This window comes from Sminthopsis crassicaudata, chromosome 3 (genome assembly GCF_048593235.1).
Source record: "Sminthopsis crassicaudata isolate SCR6 chromosome 3, ASM4859323v1, whole genome shotgun sequence".
Taxonomy (NCBI): Eukaryota; Metazoa; Chordata; class Mammalia; order Dasyuromorphia; family Dasyuridae; genus Sminthopsis; species Sminthopsis crassicaudata.
The window spans coordinates 303,347,714-303,367,252 of record NC_133619.1 but is presented as its reverse complement, the minus strand read 5'-3'; the positions used below and the strand labels follow the sequence as shown (position 1 = coordinate 303,367,252).

The 19,539-nt window shown below is 32.4% G+C and overlaps 1 protein-coding gene across 11 annotated transcripts in view; it reads left to right on the top strand.

Annotated features, from left to right (window-relative positions):
* Nucleotides 1-19,539, top strand: part of ABI3BP (ABI family member 3 binding protein) — a 267,293-nt gene that overhangs the window by 144,599 nt on the left and 103,155 nt on the right. For all 11 annotated transcript variants that reach the window (XR_012488058.1, XM_074301043.1, XM_074301042.1 and 8 more), the window contains exons 7-14: nt 555-603; nt 1,406-1,477; nt 2,189-2,281; nt 3,087-3,164; nt 5,962-6,036; nt 8,709-8,780; nt 9,248-9,322; nt 17,181-17,255. Coding sequence is in view for 10 of the 11 variants with exons in the window: in XM_074301043.1 (XP_074157144.1) it covers nt 555-603; nt 1,406-1,477; nt 2,189-2,281; nt 3,087-3,164; nt 5,962-6,036; nt 8,709-8,780; nt 9,248-9,322; nt 17,181-17,255 (589 nt within the window). In the remaining variant the exon portion in view is untranslated. The remainder of the gene's footprint in view (nt 1-554; nt 604-1,405; nt 1,478-2,188; nt 2,282-3,086; nt 3,165-5,961; nt 6,037-8,708; nt 8,781-9,247; nt 9,323-17,180; nt 17,256-19,539) is intronic.

The following is a 19,539-nucleotide window of genomic DNA, read 5'->3' as shown; positions in this document are numbered from 1 at the left end:
GAGAAGATATTTGGGGACATCATGACCACTCTAGTGTCTCCAAAATCATATATTTAGGTGACTATCTGCTAAAAAGAACAGTCCTAAGCCCAGCAATAAAAAAGGAATAATTTAGGTGGGTAGTTTTGAAATTCTGTATTTAGCACAGTGCTTGGCACATAGTAGACACATGATAAATGCTTGTTGACTGACTAATGTGTGGTTCTTGAAGATTATGCCAGAAAAAGCCAAAGAGGCCACTTTGCAAATAAACAATCCATCAAAATTAATTGTTTCTGTCATTAATTTGGACTTTTTTATTTTGAGAAAATTATGTGAATCAAATAAAAAAGTCGATGTAGGTATGAAAGTTTTAGTCAACAAAGACTGAACCAGATGAAGAGTTTGCTATAAGAGTTAAGTTCCCATTATTGTTTGAGAATTCTCCCCTAAAGAAAAACAAACAAACAAAAAAAACCAATAATAAATGCTGAATAAAGTTTTTGTTCTTTTTTTCTTACATGAAATAATGGTCTCTAGACTCAAAGGTTGACATTATTTTCCTCTCTTTTCAGCCAGCATACATTCCAAAGAAGATAATTCCCATCACAGTTATTAAACAAGGTAATTTCTATGACTTTCTATAATACATGTGTTAAAAATTTTCAACAACCATACTATCTTTTAAACTGAAGTGATTAGAAATGAATCATATTTTATCTGGCTTTTTTTAGAATCTGCATTGCTAATAAAACTCCAAATGAGACAGCATGATCTCATAGATAAAATTAGAATTGTCATTTTAATTCTTTTATTAAAGTGCCTTTTGATCTTTGTTGCATTGGGTCATGAGTGGGAAAAGTTTAAGTTTAGAAATTTAAGAATTCCTGATGTAGAAAAGCATCCTTTTTTCCTACTACCTCTTCACTTTGCTGTCCTTTGGATTGCTCTTCTCTCCCTCTCATCATAGGTCTATTCTCTGCACCACCACCAAATCTGGAACCCTCTTTCCTCTTCCTTCTCATTTTGACTCTGGAAGAAGCTGAGTGTTTTTCTTACTTTGAGAAAACCTAAATTAAAAAAAAAAATAGATAGATTAAACCTAAAAAGATAGATTAAAGAAAGAATACATTGTCTTATATTCTGTTCTATTTTTAATTGCATCATATTACCTTTAGAATTAATAGTTTCCTAAGTCAGTATTTCCAGACAGTTATGTCTTGGTTTGGTATGAAAGCAGTTTTAAAAGTTGGAAGGAAGGGTTCAAAAGAGAGTAGAAGAATTTTATGTTATAAAATAGCACAAATATAATATCAAAATGATGTGACTGGTAATGTCAGATCAGAACTAAATGTACTTTTGTGGTTTCTGTCAACATCTCTGTGATTTTTTTCATCTTATTTTTGCATTTATTATGTTTCCCCAGTAATTCAGAATGTCACACATCGAGCAGCATCAAAATCTCCAGACAGGCCATCTGTAGGAGGCACAATACTAGGTGACTGGCTTCTAATTTTTTTTTTTTTTTTTACTTAACCAGGTAAAGACAGGTATTTCCTTTGTTAGCTGAATGTTTGTGGGAAGCAGTAAACTGTGGTCAGAGTTTTCCGTATGGCCTTTTATTTTATTCATTTTCACAAGAATGTTTTATTATCTCAATCAAAAAGTCTTGGACTTTCGCCCAAGGTGTGGTGTAGTCCACTGAGGGCTAAAAGTCAAGAGATCTGACCTTTGCCATGGACTTGCTGTGTGGTATCTAAAATTATATGGCCTAATGCCATTCATAATAAGAAAGTTGATACCAATTCTTTTAATGCTTCCAGAAAATAAGAATATTACATATGAAATTTAAATGTCTTTGAAATAAGGATTTGTGTAAATAATTGTTAATATTAGCAATACCCAATATTTTGATAATAATCATGGTCTAATAAAAGTAATAAGTGCTTTTTGAATGGAATCAAATTAATATTTTATATGTAGTTTGCTAATGAGCTGATTGTAAGGCAATTCAAGGGACTCTTGAATGCATGAATTTAAAGCAACTACTAAAAAGGGAATTGTAGGGAAAAAAAGAACTTTAATGTATTCCATCTATTTGTTATCTTAGTTTTATAGTCAACTGTTTAAAAATTTAGCTTCTGTTGCTTTTGGCCTTATCTAATAACATATTCCACTTTCTTTTCATTGTCCTTAACTGCCTATTCAGTTCATCTTATCATTCCTGGACTGAATGAAACCACTCCAAAAGGTTCTCCACCCATCATGTTGGATATTTCTGAATCAGTCAAGACCCTGTTAGGTAAAGTGGAAGTTTTATATTTGATTTAATCTGGTTTCTGAGTGTGGACACCGAATATTCTGAGGATACCAAAGTTATAGTAAGTTGTATATCTGTTGTATATAAGTTGTATATCTATTGTATATGTTGTATAGTAAGTTGTATATCTGACTATTTGGGGAGAAGCAGGGTCAATGGACCTGCTATAATAGTCAAAGATAACTAGATTTCTGATCCCCTTTTTCCCTCCTAAAATAAAATAATATTTCAGATGAATTTAAATATGGATTAAAGCTTGCTAGGATGTGTGGAGGAAGTTAATATATTCAAACTCTGGATTTGAATCCCAGTCTCTAAATCATCATCATCATTAACAACAACAATTATTTACATGATTGGTGATCATTAGCATTTTTGTAGTATTTTAGGTTTACAAAGTGCTTTACAAATGTCATTTCATTAGACTTACTGTCTGATCTTGGGCAAGGCATTTAACCTTTATATGTCTATTAAATGAAGGTTATTGCTCAGATTTCCCTCACCTGTTGATCCTATAATCTGAATTTTTTTTAGACATAGAAACGTTTGCAGTGATGAATGAAGGTGTATCTATATCAAGATTATAAGTCTTAAAGGAGGGAAAAGGGAGAGTTAAATGTCATTTACATCCATTAATTATTGAAAGAAACTTTCAATTGTTGTGGCCTGACTGATTTTAATGGGTTACAGCTAAACACTTTCTGCTTCTAGCACATGTTCAAAATGAGTTATTTCAGGCATTGGCTATAAAGAAATAGTGTAAATAATTTATCTTCTGAAATTTTAGCTAAGAATGACACCTTGGCATTACCTGTTGAATCTAAAACACCAGAAGAAGAAAAAATACCAGCGCAGCCTGTACCAGGTAATAAGAATTCTACATTATAATAAGGAATCTACATCTTAGGAATACAAAACATCTTAAATATTGCATGGTTTAAAAAAAAAAAGCAATCCCCTCATTCTTATGAAAATATTGAATTGAAACCAATTAAAGATTAAGGTAAATGGTGAGAAATCATCAGGCATTAAGAAAAACTGAATAGTAATGAACATAAATAATATTTAAGATGAAAGCATGTTTAACTCCAAATCAGTATGTCACATCAGCAGGTATATGTGTTCACCAACAATCTTAAAAACATTTATTAGGTGCTTAGTATATCTCAGCCTCTAAACTAGTCCTAGAGATGCAGAGATAGAATCTGAAAAAAATCCCCAAGCCCCAGAGACCTTAAATTCTTGTATAAATGTACTGCATCTGTAGATACATTCTTCAACAATGCAACTTGAATAAACAGGATGAAAAAAAGAGAGTGGGGAGCGTCAAGGAGAGATCTGAAATAAAATTCACTAAGAATTTAAGAAGGGAGGAATTCTTTTCAGCTCAGGTATCAGCAAAGACTTCCCAGAGAAAGAAGGAAATAGTCTTGAGGGAAAATTATTTTGATTGTTTAGAAATGAAGGAAGAGCACATTTTAGACAAGCAGATGGTTTGCACAGATCCCCAGAGGCAGGGGAAGTTTATGGAACAAGTAGTAGTGTGGTATGGCTGTGCCATTGTTTTGATGCTTTCATTTTAGGGAAGGATCACCTCCACCATTACCATCATCCCTGACCTTATCTGTTGCCCTCTAAATTTAATAAATGTAAGCTTCTAATATTTTACAAATACTAATTCCAATACTGGTAGGCTAGTTTTCAAATTAATTCTAATTTGTTTAGGTTCAGAATCCTAATAGCAATTTTTTATAATGAAAAGTTAAAAAGTAAAATGATTATATCACCTCAGGAAAAAAAAATGGCAGGGAGTAACATTACTCAAAGTTCTTAAATTGTTCTTATCACACCTTTTGGGGGCTATTCTAAATGAAAGAGACAAAGACAGACCATCAAGGGAAAAAATGTCTTCTAAACATCAGCATTGTCAAATATATATAGTCAATAATAAATAATTTGACAAAATGTTGTCCAAATAACTATTTCAGGTGAGATTAAGTGAAATTTAAGCCTAAATAGGAAGTTTTCTAATTAAAATTTAATAAAATATCTCCAATCTAAAGAGAGTTTGGATATGTATTAAACTCATCATTTCCCCAAAAACATATGTCCTTTCCCCATCTACCAACCTTTTCCCACCTATTTCCCTGCCTACCAACCACTCAGAATAAAAATCTCAAGTCATATTTGATTGCTTTCTCTCCTTCACATCACCCTCTCTCAGTAAGCTAATACAAACTTAGTTCCATAATACCTCTTGCTTTCCTATTCCCAATTATGTTTGTCACTCCCTAGTTCAAGTTTTTATCTCTCCTTTTTGTGATTGCCTCCTAAATGGAACCCTTGCTTTTCATCATTCCCCTCTCCAATCTATCATTTTATTTCATGTTTCTTCCCTTCATCTTCTAATCAAACTGAGTGATTTAATATTTTGTGATATTGTCCTACATTTTTCTCCATACATTCTCATAGGTGTCCATCCATATTCTTTTCCTCCTGGAACACACTTGTTTCTTAGTTCTGCCTGCTGAATCTTTCCTCTCTCTTCAAGACTCATTCTAATACCATCATTTCCAGGAAGACTTTTTTCATTTACCCCCCATTAAAAGTGATCCTTCCTTCCTCAAAATTCCCCAAAGTGCCTTGTATGAGTCACTTTTTCCTTAACCACATTTTAATTATTAGTATTTATTACCCCTAACTAATTAGTAAGCTCTTTGAGGGTATGGGATGTTGGGATTTTATTTTTAATATTTATGTCCCCAGCAGCTAGTATTGTGCCTTGCCTATAGTAGGTGCTTAATAAATATTTATTGAATTGAACTGAATAAATTTAGAACTTACACACATTCCTAATTTTTCTAGAATAGGTAGGTCAGGAGTAGATAGAATTTTGAGATAAAATATTTTTGCTATTTCTTTTATCATAGGTTTATAGGTGGTGTTATTTAAAGGAAAAAACTTCAACCCAATTTCTTCATAATCTCCTTTTTGGGAATTCAAACTAACTCATGATTTATGTGATTCCCTCCCCCCATTTCAGTGTGGTTAGTAAACTTTAATAAAAGTAAAAGAGCCAAAACTCTGATTTCTTTTCTACCTCAAAGATTCTTCCCTTTTTTTTTTTTTTTTTTTGGTTTGTCGTGGTGTTGGAAGCAAGAGTCCTTTAGATTTCCATATTCTGAGCCAAATCCCCTCAGAATTTTCCACTTCAGAAACGCTTATGCTAAAATCAAAACTGGTATTTCTAAGGACTCTCTTGTTTATTGCAGATCAACAGCTTGCAAATGTCAGACTGAAGTGCTCATACCACTTTCTAATTTTCATTATCATCGGTTCATATTTTTAAATTTTTCATTAAAGTTAAGGTTTTGCCTTTGATCCTGTATTGATATTTTTAACTTAGAATGTTAGTCATTCTTGGGTCTCCCTTCTAAGCTGTTCCAGTGGGGCAATAAAATCTTATTTTGTGCTAGCTCTGAACAGACCTCCTGATTCTAATCAAAACTCACTGTTGAAAATTCCCTTGATCTAAGCTACTTGAGAAAAGATGTGCTGAATGACTCCCAGTTGTTGGTGTTATATGTTAATGAAAAAAATCTTATGATTTCTTATTTCTTTATCACATTTTATTTGGTAAAATTGACTTTTTTACCTTTCAGTGACAATGGAAACTGTTCAAAGAACCACAAGCCCTACTATGACTAGTATCATAGAAATTTCAGAAACAACCTTGGGTAATGTCAAAAATTTTTCTTTCATAAAAGAAACCTCAACATTTACACAGGAAATGAGCAACACTGGTGCTCTTAACCTACTAACATTCTTCTTTTTTAGAATGAATTAACTTTTTTTTGATAATTACCTACCTCATAAGGCTATCTGAATACCTAAAAGATTATTTAGTGAAGGAAAATATTTTTCTCAGACTTTAAAGCACTGTAACATGTATTACACACAAGGTCTCTTAAATTAATTTTTTTTCTTATGGTTATCTTTAAAAGTCAATGGATCCTTTATCAGGATAAAATACAGAGTATTACAAAAGAGGTCAATTATTTTATTTATTTTATAATGATGAAAATTATTTCCCATCAAAGTTCAAGGACTCCCTTAAAATCTATCTCAGACTCCAGATTAAGGATCCTTACCTAGGGGGCAGCTAGGTGGCCCAGTACATAGAGCACCAGCCCTGAATTCAGGAGGATCTGAGTTCAAATATGATCTCAGACACTTAACACTTCCTAGCTGTGTGACCCTGGGCAAGTCACTTAACCCTAGCCTCAGGGGGGAGGGGGGGAGAAGAATCCTTATCTAAAAGTGGATAGAGAGCTGGCTTTGAAAGAAAGAAGTTCTGACTTTATATCCTGCCTATGATATAAGCTGTCCATTTGACTTTGGGCATATGTCACTTAATCTCAAAACTATAAATTACAGAGAAGATGACTTCCAACAATGGTAGAGAGAATTTACTCATGCAGGCATTCCCTATGCCAATAAAATCATATATTTCATCCCTATCCCTATAAAATTATAAGATATTATTTATTGCTACTCCATTTCATTTGAAGAATAACAAAAAGCCTAGAATACTTACATTTAAAACTCTAGATAAATACAGAGAAGGCTTGTTCACCTACTTTTGGTACCAAGATAAATACAGAAAGATCAAACAACTAATTCTTAACTAAACTTAAAACTTCAGGGGTATAAAAGAAGTCTTGAAGCATGCATTCCTCTCACAATGGCTCTTTGGCATTTTGTACATATTACACATATTTTGTACATATTGTGATGAGAACTCCAAATCTAAGAGCTCTTTAAAAAAAAAGGATTTCTTAATGTGCCTTATATTAGCTGCTTCTTGAACTAAATCCCAAAATCTAATTTGCTTTATCATTTAATTTCCTTTGAGTAAATGAAAAATATATGCTATGGAATTTTTTATTATGAAAATATTTTCCTACAGCACATGTAAAAACCAGCTATGGAAAAATTTCTAGGGAAAGTTCTAATAACCATGACCTATACCAACTAATAGATACAGGGATGCATCCTCTGTATGATTCTATGGTGAAATCCAAAATACCAAATCATAAGGCATGGGGTACATCAAAGCTTTCTAAACTGTGGGTTACAATATCATGTAATTGAATGTAGGTGTTTCAAAATTATGATTTGTCATCAGTAATTGCTTGATTTTAATGTCTATTTACATATATGTATACCCAAGGTCATGTAAAAATTTCTCAGGCAAAAAGGTAGAAAAAGCTTAAGAAACCTTAAAAAGTTGATACCTTTCTTCTTTATCACAACTACTAATGACAGGACTGAGAAAACTTCATAGCTTATCTTCATGCCTAAGTTTTAATTGTCATTCAATACTTCAAAACAAAGTTCTGTTGTGCCTGAACCTCCAAGTGGTCCATGAATCTTCATGGGAAAAACAGTTATGATTTAATTTCAAGATACTTTGATTTTTCTTGATAATCCTGTTTATTTTATTTTATGCATTCAAAAACAGTATTCTAAGAAGGAGTCCAAAAGCTTAACCAGGCTTCCAAAGGATCCACAGCACAAAAAAAGTTAAGAACTCTATTTTTAAGGAAATGTAAAACATGGCATCTAGTTGCCATTGATGGTTGAAGTATGCTTGGTATTTTCTCATATTCAAATTTTTCATATTTACAGTCTCCCAAGGAGACACAAATGCTTGATTACCAAGGACAGGAAGGAACATTTTTTTGTGATTAGAAATGGCTTCCATTTATTTATTTATTTTTGATATTAGGTTTATAGCCCAAAATCACTTTTTCCAATATTCCCCCTAAACACTTAGACTTAATTTTCTTTCTCAACTTGTAAATGAAATCATAGTCTTCTCAAATAATTATTTCTCCTTTAAGGAAGAGATGATTAAATCAATTCATGATATATAATTGTTTTTCCATAGAAAAATGCTAAAACAAAGTGTCCAGACAAAGGCTCCTGTGGAGGGTCAGGGGGTGGAGGGAGAAGGAAGAAATACATTGCTTTTCCAATTCAAATTTGTTTCAAGTTTAGTTTTAATTTATAGAAACCATAAATATTTCTATATATACACATCCACATAAAGATATTTGAAGAATTGAAGATAATGATTTAATTATTTAAAAACTGATCCCTCTGATTTTCCTGTCCTTAAATCCAATACCCTACACATAGTAGACATTTGGTGTTTTGTTTTGAGGTACTTTACATTACATGACATTCTCTAGCATTTTTAGACAAAAGGAAAACTCAATAAAAGTGTCCTCACCTAAAACAAGAGTTTGGTTTTTCTTTCTTGAATTTTGCTTGTTTTTCTTTTTCTTGCTATTGATTTTTTACCTCATTAATTTTTTGGTTTTTATTTTATATTTAATTACAGCTCCAAACAAGCTTCCAGAATTCCCTCAAGCCAAAACACCATTCTCTCTGGCAAAACCTAAAGCAACATTGGGTAATGGCAATATTTGAAATTTGGTAACAAATATTGTATGAGTGGGGGAAAATGTTATTTTTGTAGCTATTTATACAAGTACCAAGATAGCCTAATGGATTTGTTCAATTCAGTCTACCACATCAGGGATGTAGAAAGAATCATTGACTGAATTTTCTGATAAATTCACTCAAAATAATCATATCATTATTTCCCCCCTTCCCCTGCAAGTAACCAATTTTATTGCATCCAATTCTGTGAAACAGTGATCTTGTGAAAGCAAATCTAGCCTCTCTATCTGTAGACCAGATGGTATTCTGGATAGTTCTAGATTTCTTCATCAAACTAATTGAATGTTACTTGAACAGTCAATGTTTTCATTATAGCCCTTGTGCAATCAATTGCTAAAAATGGAAACCTATCATTTTCTCCTTCTCCAATAACCTCCCGTAAATATTTTTCTTTTTCTTTTTCTTTTTTTGTATTAGCTTCAGATCAGATACAATGGATTGTGCCTACGGCCAAAACATCTGATGGTCTGAAAGTTCTACAGCCCCACCCTGGTAATTGCCCTTTAAAGTTGTTGTTGGGATTTTTTTTTAATGGATAAATAAGAATAATATCTAGTCACTTTTGCAGGATTTTAAGGGATTGATAGATTATGACTGCCTTATGATCCAATATCCTTAGTAATAATGACTCATTTTGCATCATTTATTATCTATGAACTTTTTCCCCTGTGGTAGAAATTCAGTTACCTTATATTTGTTTTACAGATATCTGAGTTTTAATTTCTAGACATATTGGTGAAAGTCTGTTATCTTCTAATGAATTATGAATTACCTCAGTGCTTTTCCTATTCCAGAGACCTCTTTAAATTCATGTCAGCAGTATCAAAAAATTAACTATTACATACCATAATAAAATTATAGTCATGGAGCTGAATTCATAATAACATAATATTTCCTTTACAGATAGATACTTACTTGTTGCTACCTCAAACATAGAAAATGATAAAACATTTTAAAAATTATCACCAGGCCTCCTAGCTTCTGCTCCTGTTTCAGCCACTAACTTTAGTCAAATCATGTGACCCCTATGGGTCTCAGTTTTCTTCCCTCAGATAAATATGAGGGTTGGATTGGATAAATCAAGTTTCTTCAAGTTGTAAATTCTGTTTCTGTAACAAACACTTTATTCAACATTCTATTAGGAATATTCAACACTTGACTATACTCAACTCAAGATTATATTTAAGTTAAGTAAAACTGTAGGAATATGATCTTAAAGTATTTTCTCAGTTAAATAGAAAGGTGAAATGAAACAAGCATTTATTAAGCATCATCTATGTGCTGTGTTAAGCGCTTTACAAATATTTAGTATATATTATAATGGGATGTTGCCTTTTAGGCACTGTAAATATAATCTGAGTAACAGCTTTTTTCAAAATTAAATTTTCCTCTGTTTATTATGTTATTTTCCTTTAATTTATTAAACATAAGAATATCTACAAAAGAACAAATATAACTGTTAACACACTGATAAATGTAAATATGGAATTCCTCTACTAAGGGTATTAAATATACCAATGTGCTCCCTATGTTGCTAGCCAGTAAACTCTCTTTTCAGGTACCCTATGTTATAACAATCCAGGAATATCGAAACAGAATAGAACTGAAAATAGAAATGGGATTGGTTTCTCAAATTCTATGAATAGACCTAACTCTTCTTTCCTTTAAATGACACTGCTTTAAGTCCTATAGCAATTCACTTTGGTCTTCCCCAGATAAATATAGCTTCAAACATAAAAATTATGTCATATCTCACAAGTCATCTCTATAAATAACATATGATCATTTTATCCTTTCTTAAAGACTTTTAATGATTAATTAATTATTTTTACATTTATGTGTGAGTTGATGTTCTTTCAAATTTTTTCTATAGGTTAAAAGTACTTGTTTAAAAAAAAATTCTCAATAATTGAAGAGAGCTTCAATCTGGATGGCCAAGGGAATGGAAAAATAAATCTTTTGCTGCAATGGAAAAAATATTTACAGTATTCAAGGAACCTGAATCTGACTCAAAATTCTGCCATTTATTCCTTAACCTCCCTGGCTCTCAGGATCCTTATTTAGTAAAATGAGAGGATTGGAATCTTATTTTGAGGAGGAATATATGGATTTCAACAGATTTCCTTCAGAGAGAGGAGTGAAAGGGAACGAGGAAGAGAGAGACAGACAGAAAGAGACAGACAAATAGAGACAGAGACAGAAAAGACAGAAGGACAGAGAGATAGAGATAGAGAGAGGCTGAGGGGGAAGGAAAAAAAGTGGGGAAAGAGAAAGAAAGGAGGGGGAAAGAGGGAGAGAGAGACACAGACACAGAGACACAAAGAATTAGGAACCTTGTAGCAAGATGATTTGTAAATCTATTATTCTATGAGCTCTTAACAGGATAAACACTCTGTAGCCTTATCTATAGAATCACTGATTCCATGTTAAAATATTTCCCTTAAAAAAGGAACTAAAATTTAGTTCACATTAATGACAATCTTGGTTGCAAAATGAACACATCTCTTTTACCTGTGGCATTTTAAAATTTCTAAATTCTCTGATGCTTCATTTGAGAAAATGTATTCTTTCTTATACAGTAATGATCTCCTTATCTAGAATTGTCATATGAATTACAGCTTCCCTAAAGTATGTAAATAGATGGATTGTATATGTATATTAATTTCTTGGACAAAATCAGGATAGCTATTAAGACAGGAAATAATAAACATCTACCCTATAAGAAGTTAAATTAAATCAAATTCTTTATTTAAAGAAAGAGGTGTTACAAAATATTTAAGCAGTTAGGAGAAGCGTTCTAAAAAAAAGTCAGTGTCTAACAGTGTAAGTGTTGATTTTAGACATGGTTGGAAGATGGCCAGTTGACTATGATTTGAATTTTGTTGAGAATAGGCTGCTAAACTTCTTGGCACTTTCCCAAGTGTAAATACTAGCTAGGGCATTCTGAGGGTGGAACAAATACCATCTTGTACTTAGAGAACATCTTTCTTCCATGGAACTCAAAATGATTTTCATTTGTTATCTTATTAATCTCTTCTAAGTATCCCAGGAGATAGAAAAGTCGCAACTATTAGTCTTTAAATAATTGAGAAATATAAGAATCAAGTACCAAATCAGTGGGACACTAACAGGAGATTCTTGCTCTCTGAAATCTTTCTTTCCCTTCTTCATTCCTGCCTTCATTTCCTCTTTCCTTTCCTTCCTCTCTCATTCCTTCCTTTTTCTTTCTCTTCCTCCTTTCTTCCTTCTCTTCTTTTCTCCTTTCCTTTTTCCTTCTCTCTTTCCTCTCTTTCATTCGTCCCTCCCTCCTTTCTTCCCTTCTCTTTTTCCTTCTTCTTTTCTTTTTTTCCCTCTTTTCTGCCATTTCCCCTTCCTTCTGATTATTTCCTTTTATTCCACCTTCCCTTGTCCCTGTTCCCTCTCTTCCTTCTTTCTTCCCTTTTTCTGCTCCTTTCCTTCTCTACTTTCCTTCCTCTTTTTTTACTTCCTTCAGTCCTTTCCTTCTCTACTTCCTTCCTTCTCTTCTTCTTCCTTCATTTTTCCTTCTATCATTTTCTCTTCCTTCCCTCTCTCTTTCCTTCCTTTCCTTTTCCTTTCTTTCGCTCCTCAATTACCAAAAGTTTTTTTTTGTCATTCTGTTTACTCTCAGAATAATTAAATATTGAAGATTCACTTAGATGTTCACCTTTTGTTAATTTTCAGAGTTGTATGTCATATAACATTTCTATCAGGCCTCTCTTCCAATTAAATTTCTTTTTAATTCAATTTTTAAGAAAATAGGGGTTGGTTTTGTTTCTTTTGAGATTCCATAAATTTGCATTGCTAGTCAAGATTAGAGATTTTCTGAGGGAAAAAATTCATTATCATTTTTAGGTAGCTGAATTTGAATTTGTATTTCATATTCATCTTGGTAGGTAATTATTGCAAAGTCTTCTATTTTTAATATTGTGGGAACATATATTTTAAAATATATATACTTGGGGTAGCTAGATGTTGCAGTGGATAGAGCACCAGCTCTGAAGTCAGAAGTATCTGAATTTAAATCTGGTCTCAGACACTTAACACTTCCTAACTGTGTGACCCTGGGCAAGTTACTTAACTCCAATTGCCTCAGCAAATATATATATATATATATATATATATATATATATATATATATATATATATATATATATATATATATATATATATATATATATATATATATATATATATATATATATATGTATATGCTTTTTGAAGAAATAAAATTGAACAATTCTGATAAGAAGTGAAGAATTGTGAGTGCAAAATTATATTTGTCACAAGTGCTAATTAAATGATTTTTATTATTTTTTTTAAAAAATGGGGCAAGGGGCAGCTGTATATATTAAAGTGAGATGTAAGATTTTTAAAAATAGACCTTTCAACAAGTGTCTTTTCTACCTTTTTAAAAAACAACTTTTCTACCTGCATATGGCTTCTATGGGGATATAGATATTATATAAAGCTATATATAGGTGTTTTAGATACCACTAAATTTAAAAAGAAAATTCTTCCCACAGAGTAAAAAAAGGAAAATTGACAGCATGTCTTCTTTGTTAACTCTTAAAGATTCCCTTTATTAAAAATTTGAGTTGCTTTATTTATGTAAACAAGCCTTAAAAACAACATTTAAATAAAAAAATTGAATAGAAACTGTTTTTTAAAATTTAATATAAGAAATATATAAAAGGTGTTCTATGTTCATGTCTCAAATTAGTGTTTATCTGTTCAAAGACATAACTGGTAAACTCACTGGGAATGTTTTTCATTTTTAAGGAGATTTCCTATTTGAAAGATACATTTTGACCCAATTGGCCAATTTATTAAACAATTGAAGTTATGTTATTAAACTTTTGGTGAAAATTTATCAATTCTTCTAATATAAAAGGAAGACTAATTATTGGGATGTTTCAAATCAGACTAGTAAAAATAGGTCCAGAGTTTTGGAGAACCTGTTCCACAGTACTGTGCCTGGATGGTGACTAATAAATCTCAGAGGGAATAAGGCCTAGGATTTCTGAGTTGGAAGAGACCTTGAAGATCTTCTAATAGAACCCATATAAAAAGTTATCTAGTGGTTATCTAGTTCTAGTCATAGAGAACATTCCATTTTTAGAAGGCTCCAATTTTTAGGATGTTCTCCCTTACATTTAAGCAAAAATCTGATATTGCAACTTATCCAAATAGTACTGGAAAGAAAGAGAAATAACCCAGGTTCAGATGTATATAAACAAGTGAACACATAAGACATTCATTTAATCCTGATTTCTCCTATCAAAAGTTATTATAGGGCAAAGTAGGAGAGTTCCTGAGATTTACACATTCTATAACCTATTAAATGATAGTATGACACTCCCCATTTCCCAAAAATAGTCCTAATACTATTTATGGAACTTCTAAATCTCTGATAGGTATTTTTCACAGTCTCTCTCTCTCTCTCTCTCTCTCTCTCTCTCTCTCTCTCTCTCTCTCTCTCTCTCTCTCTCTCTCTCTCTCACACACACACACACACACACACACACACACACACACACACACACACACACTGTTAACGGTTTTTAAGGGGGGAGTTGTTTGTTTAATGTAATACTTCCAAAGACAGGTCTCAGGTAATTTAATTGTTGAGTGCACCTCAAAAATATGTAAATGCTTCTATTTTCCCTTAGGTTCTGATCCTTAATTCACCAAAATAACTTGTGCAGAGCTTTGGATCTGCTGGGGTTTTTTATTCTGGGATGAGCCTTCTGACTTTTTCTCTTGTGGCAGAAAAACTCTAGCTCAATGGAGGATGATGAGTCATTGTTATTGGAATGGAAGATAGCCATTTGAATTAAATGGCAGCTGAATGTTAAACAAAAAGAAGTAACTGATAGTGATCCCAAGGTTATAATCCAGTTGATGTTTTTTTCAATCCTAAAAGAATCTTCATTATACTCTTTTTCAATGTATATATATATATATATATATATACATTGTATACAATATATATATATATACAATATATATATATATATATACACTAGGGCAACTGACTCCGTGGCTCTGAACTTTTGCAGAGATTACAATATTTCTAGGCTTCCTGTTGTATGGAGGTTTCTAAGATGCTATCTTGGGACAATAAACAATTATATTTAACCTCTTTTCCCAAAAGAATATGAGAACATTACATTTTATCTAATTAGAAATTACATTTATAGCATCAGAAGAAAGGTAGGGAAAACATAGAAAACAAATATTTTTAAATGCTTAAACACTCTATAAAGAACTGACAAAATCAAAAAGTGAATATTACCAGTGACAAATACAAGGAGTGCTATATTTAGAAATAATTTGGGCATTGGTTGGTTCACCAAGAATATTTTAAAGGGGCTTGCTTCCACAGAGAGCATTCTGCTTATCTGTGAGCAGGTTATTCCAACTGACCTCACTCATCCAATTGGAATAAGCACTAGAGAGAAAGAAAGCTAGATAGAAGTGGTGAGAATGCACAAGAATCAAAATAAAGTTCACCAGATGGTTTACAGATTTTTGTCATTATTGTTGTTGCCTGTTAGAGATTTATAGCCTGAGTCTTTGTTTTGCTTGGTGAATATTTTCTTACAAATAATAGCTTTATAACATTCAAGACCAACTAGCAAGATACCTAGAACATGAGGAAAACATTATTCATTTATGCAAACAATATTGAGAACTCCATAAATTGTGTATATTCATGATATATTCTCACATTAGCAGAAGGAATAGTATTTTAGCTGTTTATTAATTTTTTTACACAAGGCTCATTTTCATCATTCATTTATATGTGGTTTCTGGGCCAATAATTTGGTAGCAAGGGGGTGGTACCTAACCCCTGGGAAATGTACCACTAGAAAGATTTTTATACAATAGTGAGAGAAGGTGGTGAATATGAAAAAAGAGTCATCACTTCTGATTGGTTAAGAGAATGCTGTCATTCTGCAGGCTTTTTTCTGAAAACCTTTTAAACATGGAGGGGCAACAGATGGATTTGACTCTCTCCCTCTTGGAAACTTGAGGAGAAATCACTCAGCTTTGGATAATCTAAGCCTTTTCAGTCTCTTGTTCCTAACTAGTTTACTGGCAGTATAACAAAGCCCTCCTCCAACTCTCTTATGGATGGATCAAACCTCAGATCATACCTAACCATGACACTATCATGCCTTGTCTATAAATTTAGACAATCCAAATATATCATATTGCATAGACACATATGTCTTACATATGATCTACCTCACAGGATTTCTGGGAAGAGTTTTGGAAACTTTAAAGCAGTATGTCAGTAGAAGTTGTTAAAACATGACTTATGCCCTTGTGTTTATCAAATTTATATTTTATGACTATTGGAACAAAACTTTACAATTTTAGTCACTGACAAATATTTCTAACATAGAAAGACATGCATTGTATGGAAGAAATAAACAATGGCTTTCTTTGGGGGGATTTTTTTCTCTGTTTTGGATAATCAGAATTTCAATCAGAATCTGCTACAAAGTAATGTAGTATTATGATTCTCAAAACCGCCAACTAACTACACATGTTTTTTGGAAGATTTGTTTTTGTGTTCCACTTATTTTTCCCATTTATCAATCACTTCTTCCCTTACTTGCATGTCTACTCCCTGCCCCTTTTAACCTTTCATTATTTTTTGTTTTGTTTGTTTTTTCCCACTTACAGGACCAACTCACTTAAGAAATTTCTTCAAACTTTGGTTGATGTAAAATTCCCAAATATAAAACACACAGCCTTCATTTTCATTTGGAAATTGATTCCATTTTCTCTTTTCATGTGGAACATGAAATATGGCTTTCAATTGAATAAACTTTCTAGAGGAGAGATACCACGGGTGATATACTTTTTCGCCTGTTGTACCTAGATTTGAAGGAGAGCTGCTGCTGAGTGAATTACAAATAGAAACCAAATAATCTTGTCTGAAAGGCCCATATAAGATCCTCTGTATATGTGTGTGTATAGGTATTGTACAATGCAATTGTTACTTCTATTTCCTAGGGTGTTTGTGTAGCTTACATGCAGTTTCAAATCTAACTCTACTGTAGGGTTTACTTTTAAGTATTGTTTTCATCCTGAATTGGCATTGCCCATTTCAAATGGATTGCATGTATTAAATTACAGGGCAGTTTCAATTCTAAATTCATAAAACTTAAGAGTTCAGATCAAGAACAGAAGCAGGAACTTTTTGACTATCTATATTTAAATAACAAGACTAGTAGCACAGAAAGCCAACACTGTTTAGAAATGTATAGTGCCATCTTTAAAAATTAATATCTGCTCTTGTTCAAATTTCTTTTAGCAACTCATGACATGCAGCCTGTTTTCTCAAGTACCCCAGCAACAGATGAGCCTGAAATATCCATCACCCCGAAAGGTATACTTATTCAATCTTTCATAAATTTGTTTTTAGATCCCAAATTTTCTACAGACTGTGAATTTGGTCCTTTTCTTCCAGAAAAAAGGGATAACAAATCCTCTTCATTTTTTCCCTCCAACTGCATAATGGCTTTTCTTCTCTGTTTATGGTTGACTCAAGAGTTGGAGCATCAAACATTGGTCCATTGATCACAGGATCCTTAAGTTAGAGATTTGGTTGATACAGCAAAGTATTAATATTAAGGCTATTGGACTTCCTTAGAAGACAGGTTCAAGTCTCAATTTTGCCAATTGTTACTTCTGTAACAATGTACAAATCACTTAATCTTTCTGACATATAGTTCCTTCATCTGTACAATGGAGGCAATAATCCTTCTATCATTTATCTCATAGGAGTTTTGAAAATAAGGTGTTTTTTTAAATCTTAAAGTGCTATAAAGTACAAGTTTTTAAGTACAAGTTCAACATTCTGTTCACTATACCATGCGTCTTTTCATGCAATAATAAATATGAAGCATACAAGGCAATCTGAAGAGAATTAAGCAAAGTTGTATAATTCAAGACCAGTAGAATCATAACTATATATATATATATATATATGTATATATATATATGTTTATCTGAAAGAAACAAAACAGTGCAGCTATAACCCATAATAGATTAAGATTTCACTAATGACTTTATAAATGTAACTGTTACCTATATAATATGTATTGCAACAAAGGGACTGACATACTGATCTATCACACAGTATTCACTATTGTCAATCTTAAAACTTCTTTTTTTGAGGGGAGGGGAACACTGCTTATTTGTGTGCAAATAATCTATAAAAATATGATTTTATTTTTTTACTGGGTATCAGCTGTTTCCAAAATCTGACTCATTTTAAGTATGTAGTTGCATATTACTATACTTTTACTGTACTATTTAATGTAATGATGTTCTATAGAATCATGAAATTGGAAGGGATTTCAGAGGGAATGGAGCTCATGCCCCTATCCAGTGGAAAATTCTCTTAACCAGTATACTTGATATGCTCTTCCATAATGAGGACAGTTATAATAACATAAAATATAAAACTGTGTGAAATGGAATGCTAGCATGTATTTTACTAGTATTTACAAAAAACAAAGAATCATAGGACTTGAATTTAAATGATGACTCTACTTTCTTACAAATTATGCCGCATTGGGGGAGCTACTCAACCATTCTTGGCTCCAGTTACGTTGTTTTGTGAAATGAAAGGGTTGGACTAAACAGCATCTCTGCATCTAGAATTCTGTCAAATATGTCTCCATCTTGCAACTTACTCTGTCTTCATTCTCAGTTCTTTGAATTATGTATATTTTAAAAATATGAATCCCTCTCTAACTTCCAATAATTACATTAATACTGCTGAACAACAATCTTTCAAGTAGTTAATAGGTCTAGAGCTGAAAAGGATCTTAGAAATAATTTAGTCTATTTTACAGATGAAGGAAAAGAGGTCTTGGGAGGTATAATGACTTACCTAAAAGTCACATAGATGATAAAATGACAAAGGCAAGAAGGAAACTCAGAAATTGTGAGTCTGAGTTTAATCTGCTTTCCACTGAGACCCTTCAAATGACCCTTTTCTTCCTTCTAGACATGAATTCTATTCAGGAATTAGCATTAAATTCCTCAGGCTCTTTACTCCCTTATAACTTGTTGACATTTATTCCAGCAGCAACAACTCTGGACTCTGCTCCATCTAAAACTTCTAGAACAATTGAACAGCCAAGGGCCACACTGGGTAATGTTTTCAATACCAAATTCTCACTTCATTTTTCATCAAAGGAAAGCCCACATGAATGACTTTCTTGAAAAGAACCATCTTATTCCATCACATCTAATCATGTTTCTCTTTCCTGCTTCTGAATACATAATTGTTTTTTTCTCTGCATCATTAATGTTTTTCAAGCCTTCTAGGTTTTACTTAGAAGACATAGAAGGTAATATTTACACTGTTTTGAAAGGAATAAGACAATACACTATGAAATCTGCATGTAAAAGTGACATCCTCACCATCATCTCTCTTCCACATCTCTCTGTCTTCACATTCATTCCAGCACAGTTGGATGCACTCATCCTAATTTTGGTCATCACATGATCAGTTATCATTCTATGAGCTTTCCTCTTTGAATACTTCATTTTATCCACCCGCTTTCAAGAATCCATGGGCTGTTCATTTTTCATAATTGTCTTGTGGCTTGTCTTTCTTATTAGCTAAAGCATGTCAGTATTCTGGAAGCTCCTTGTAT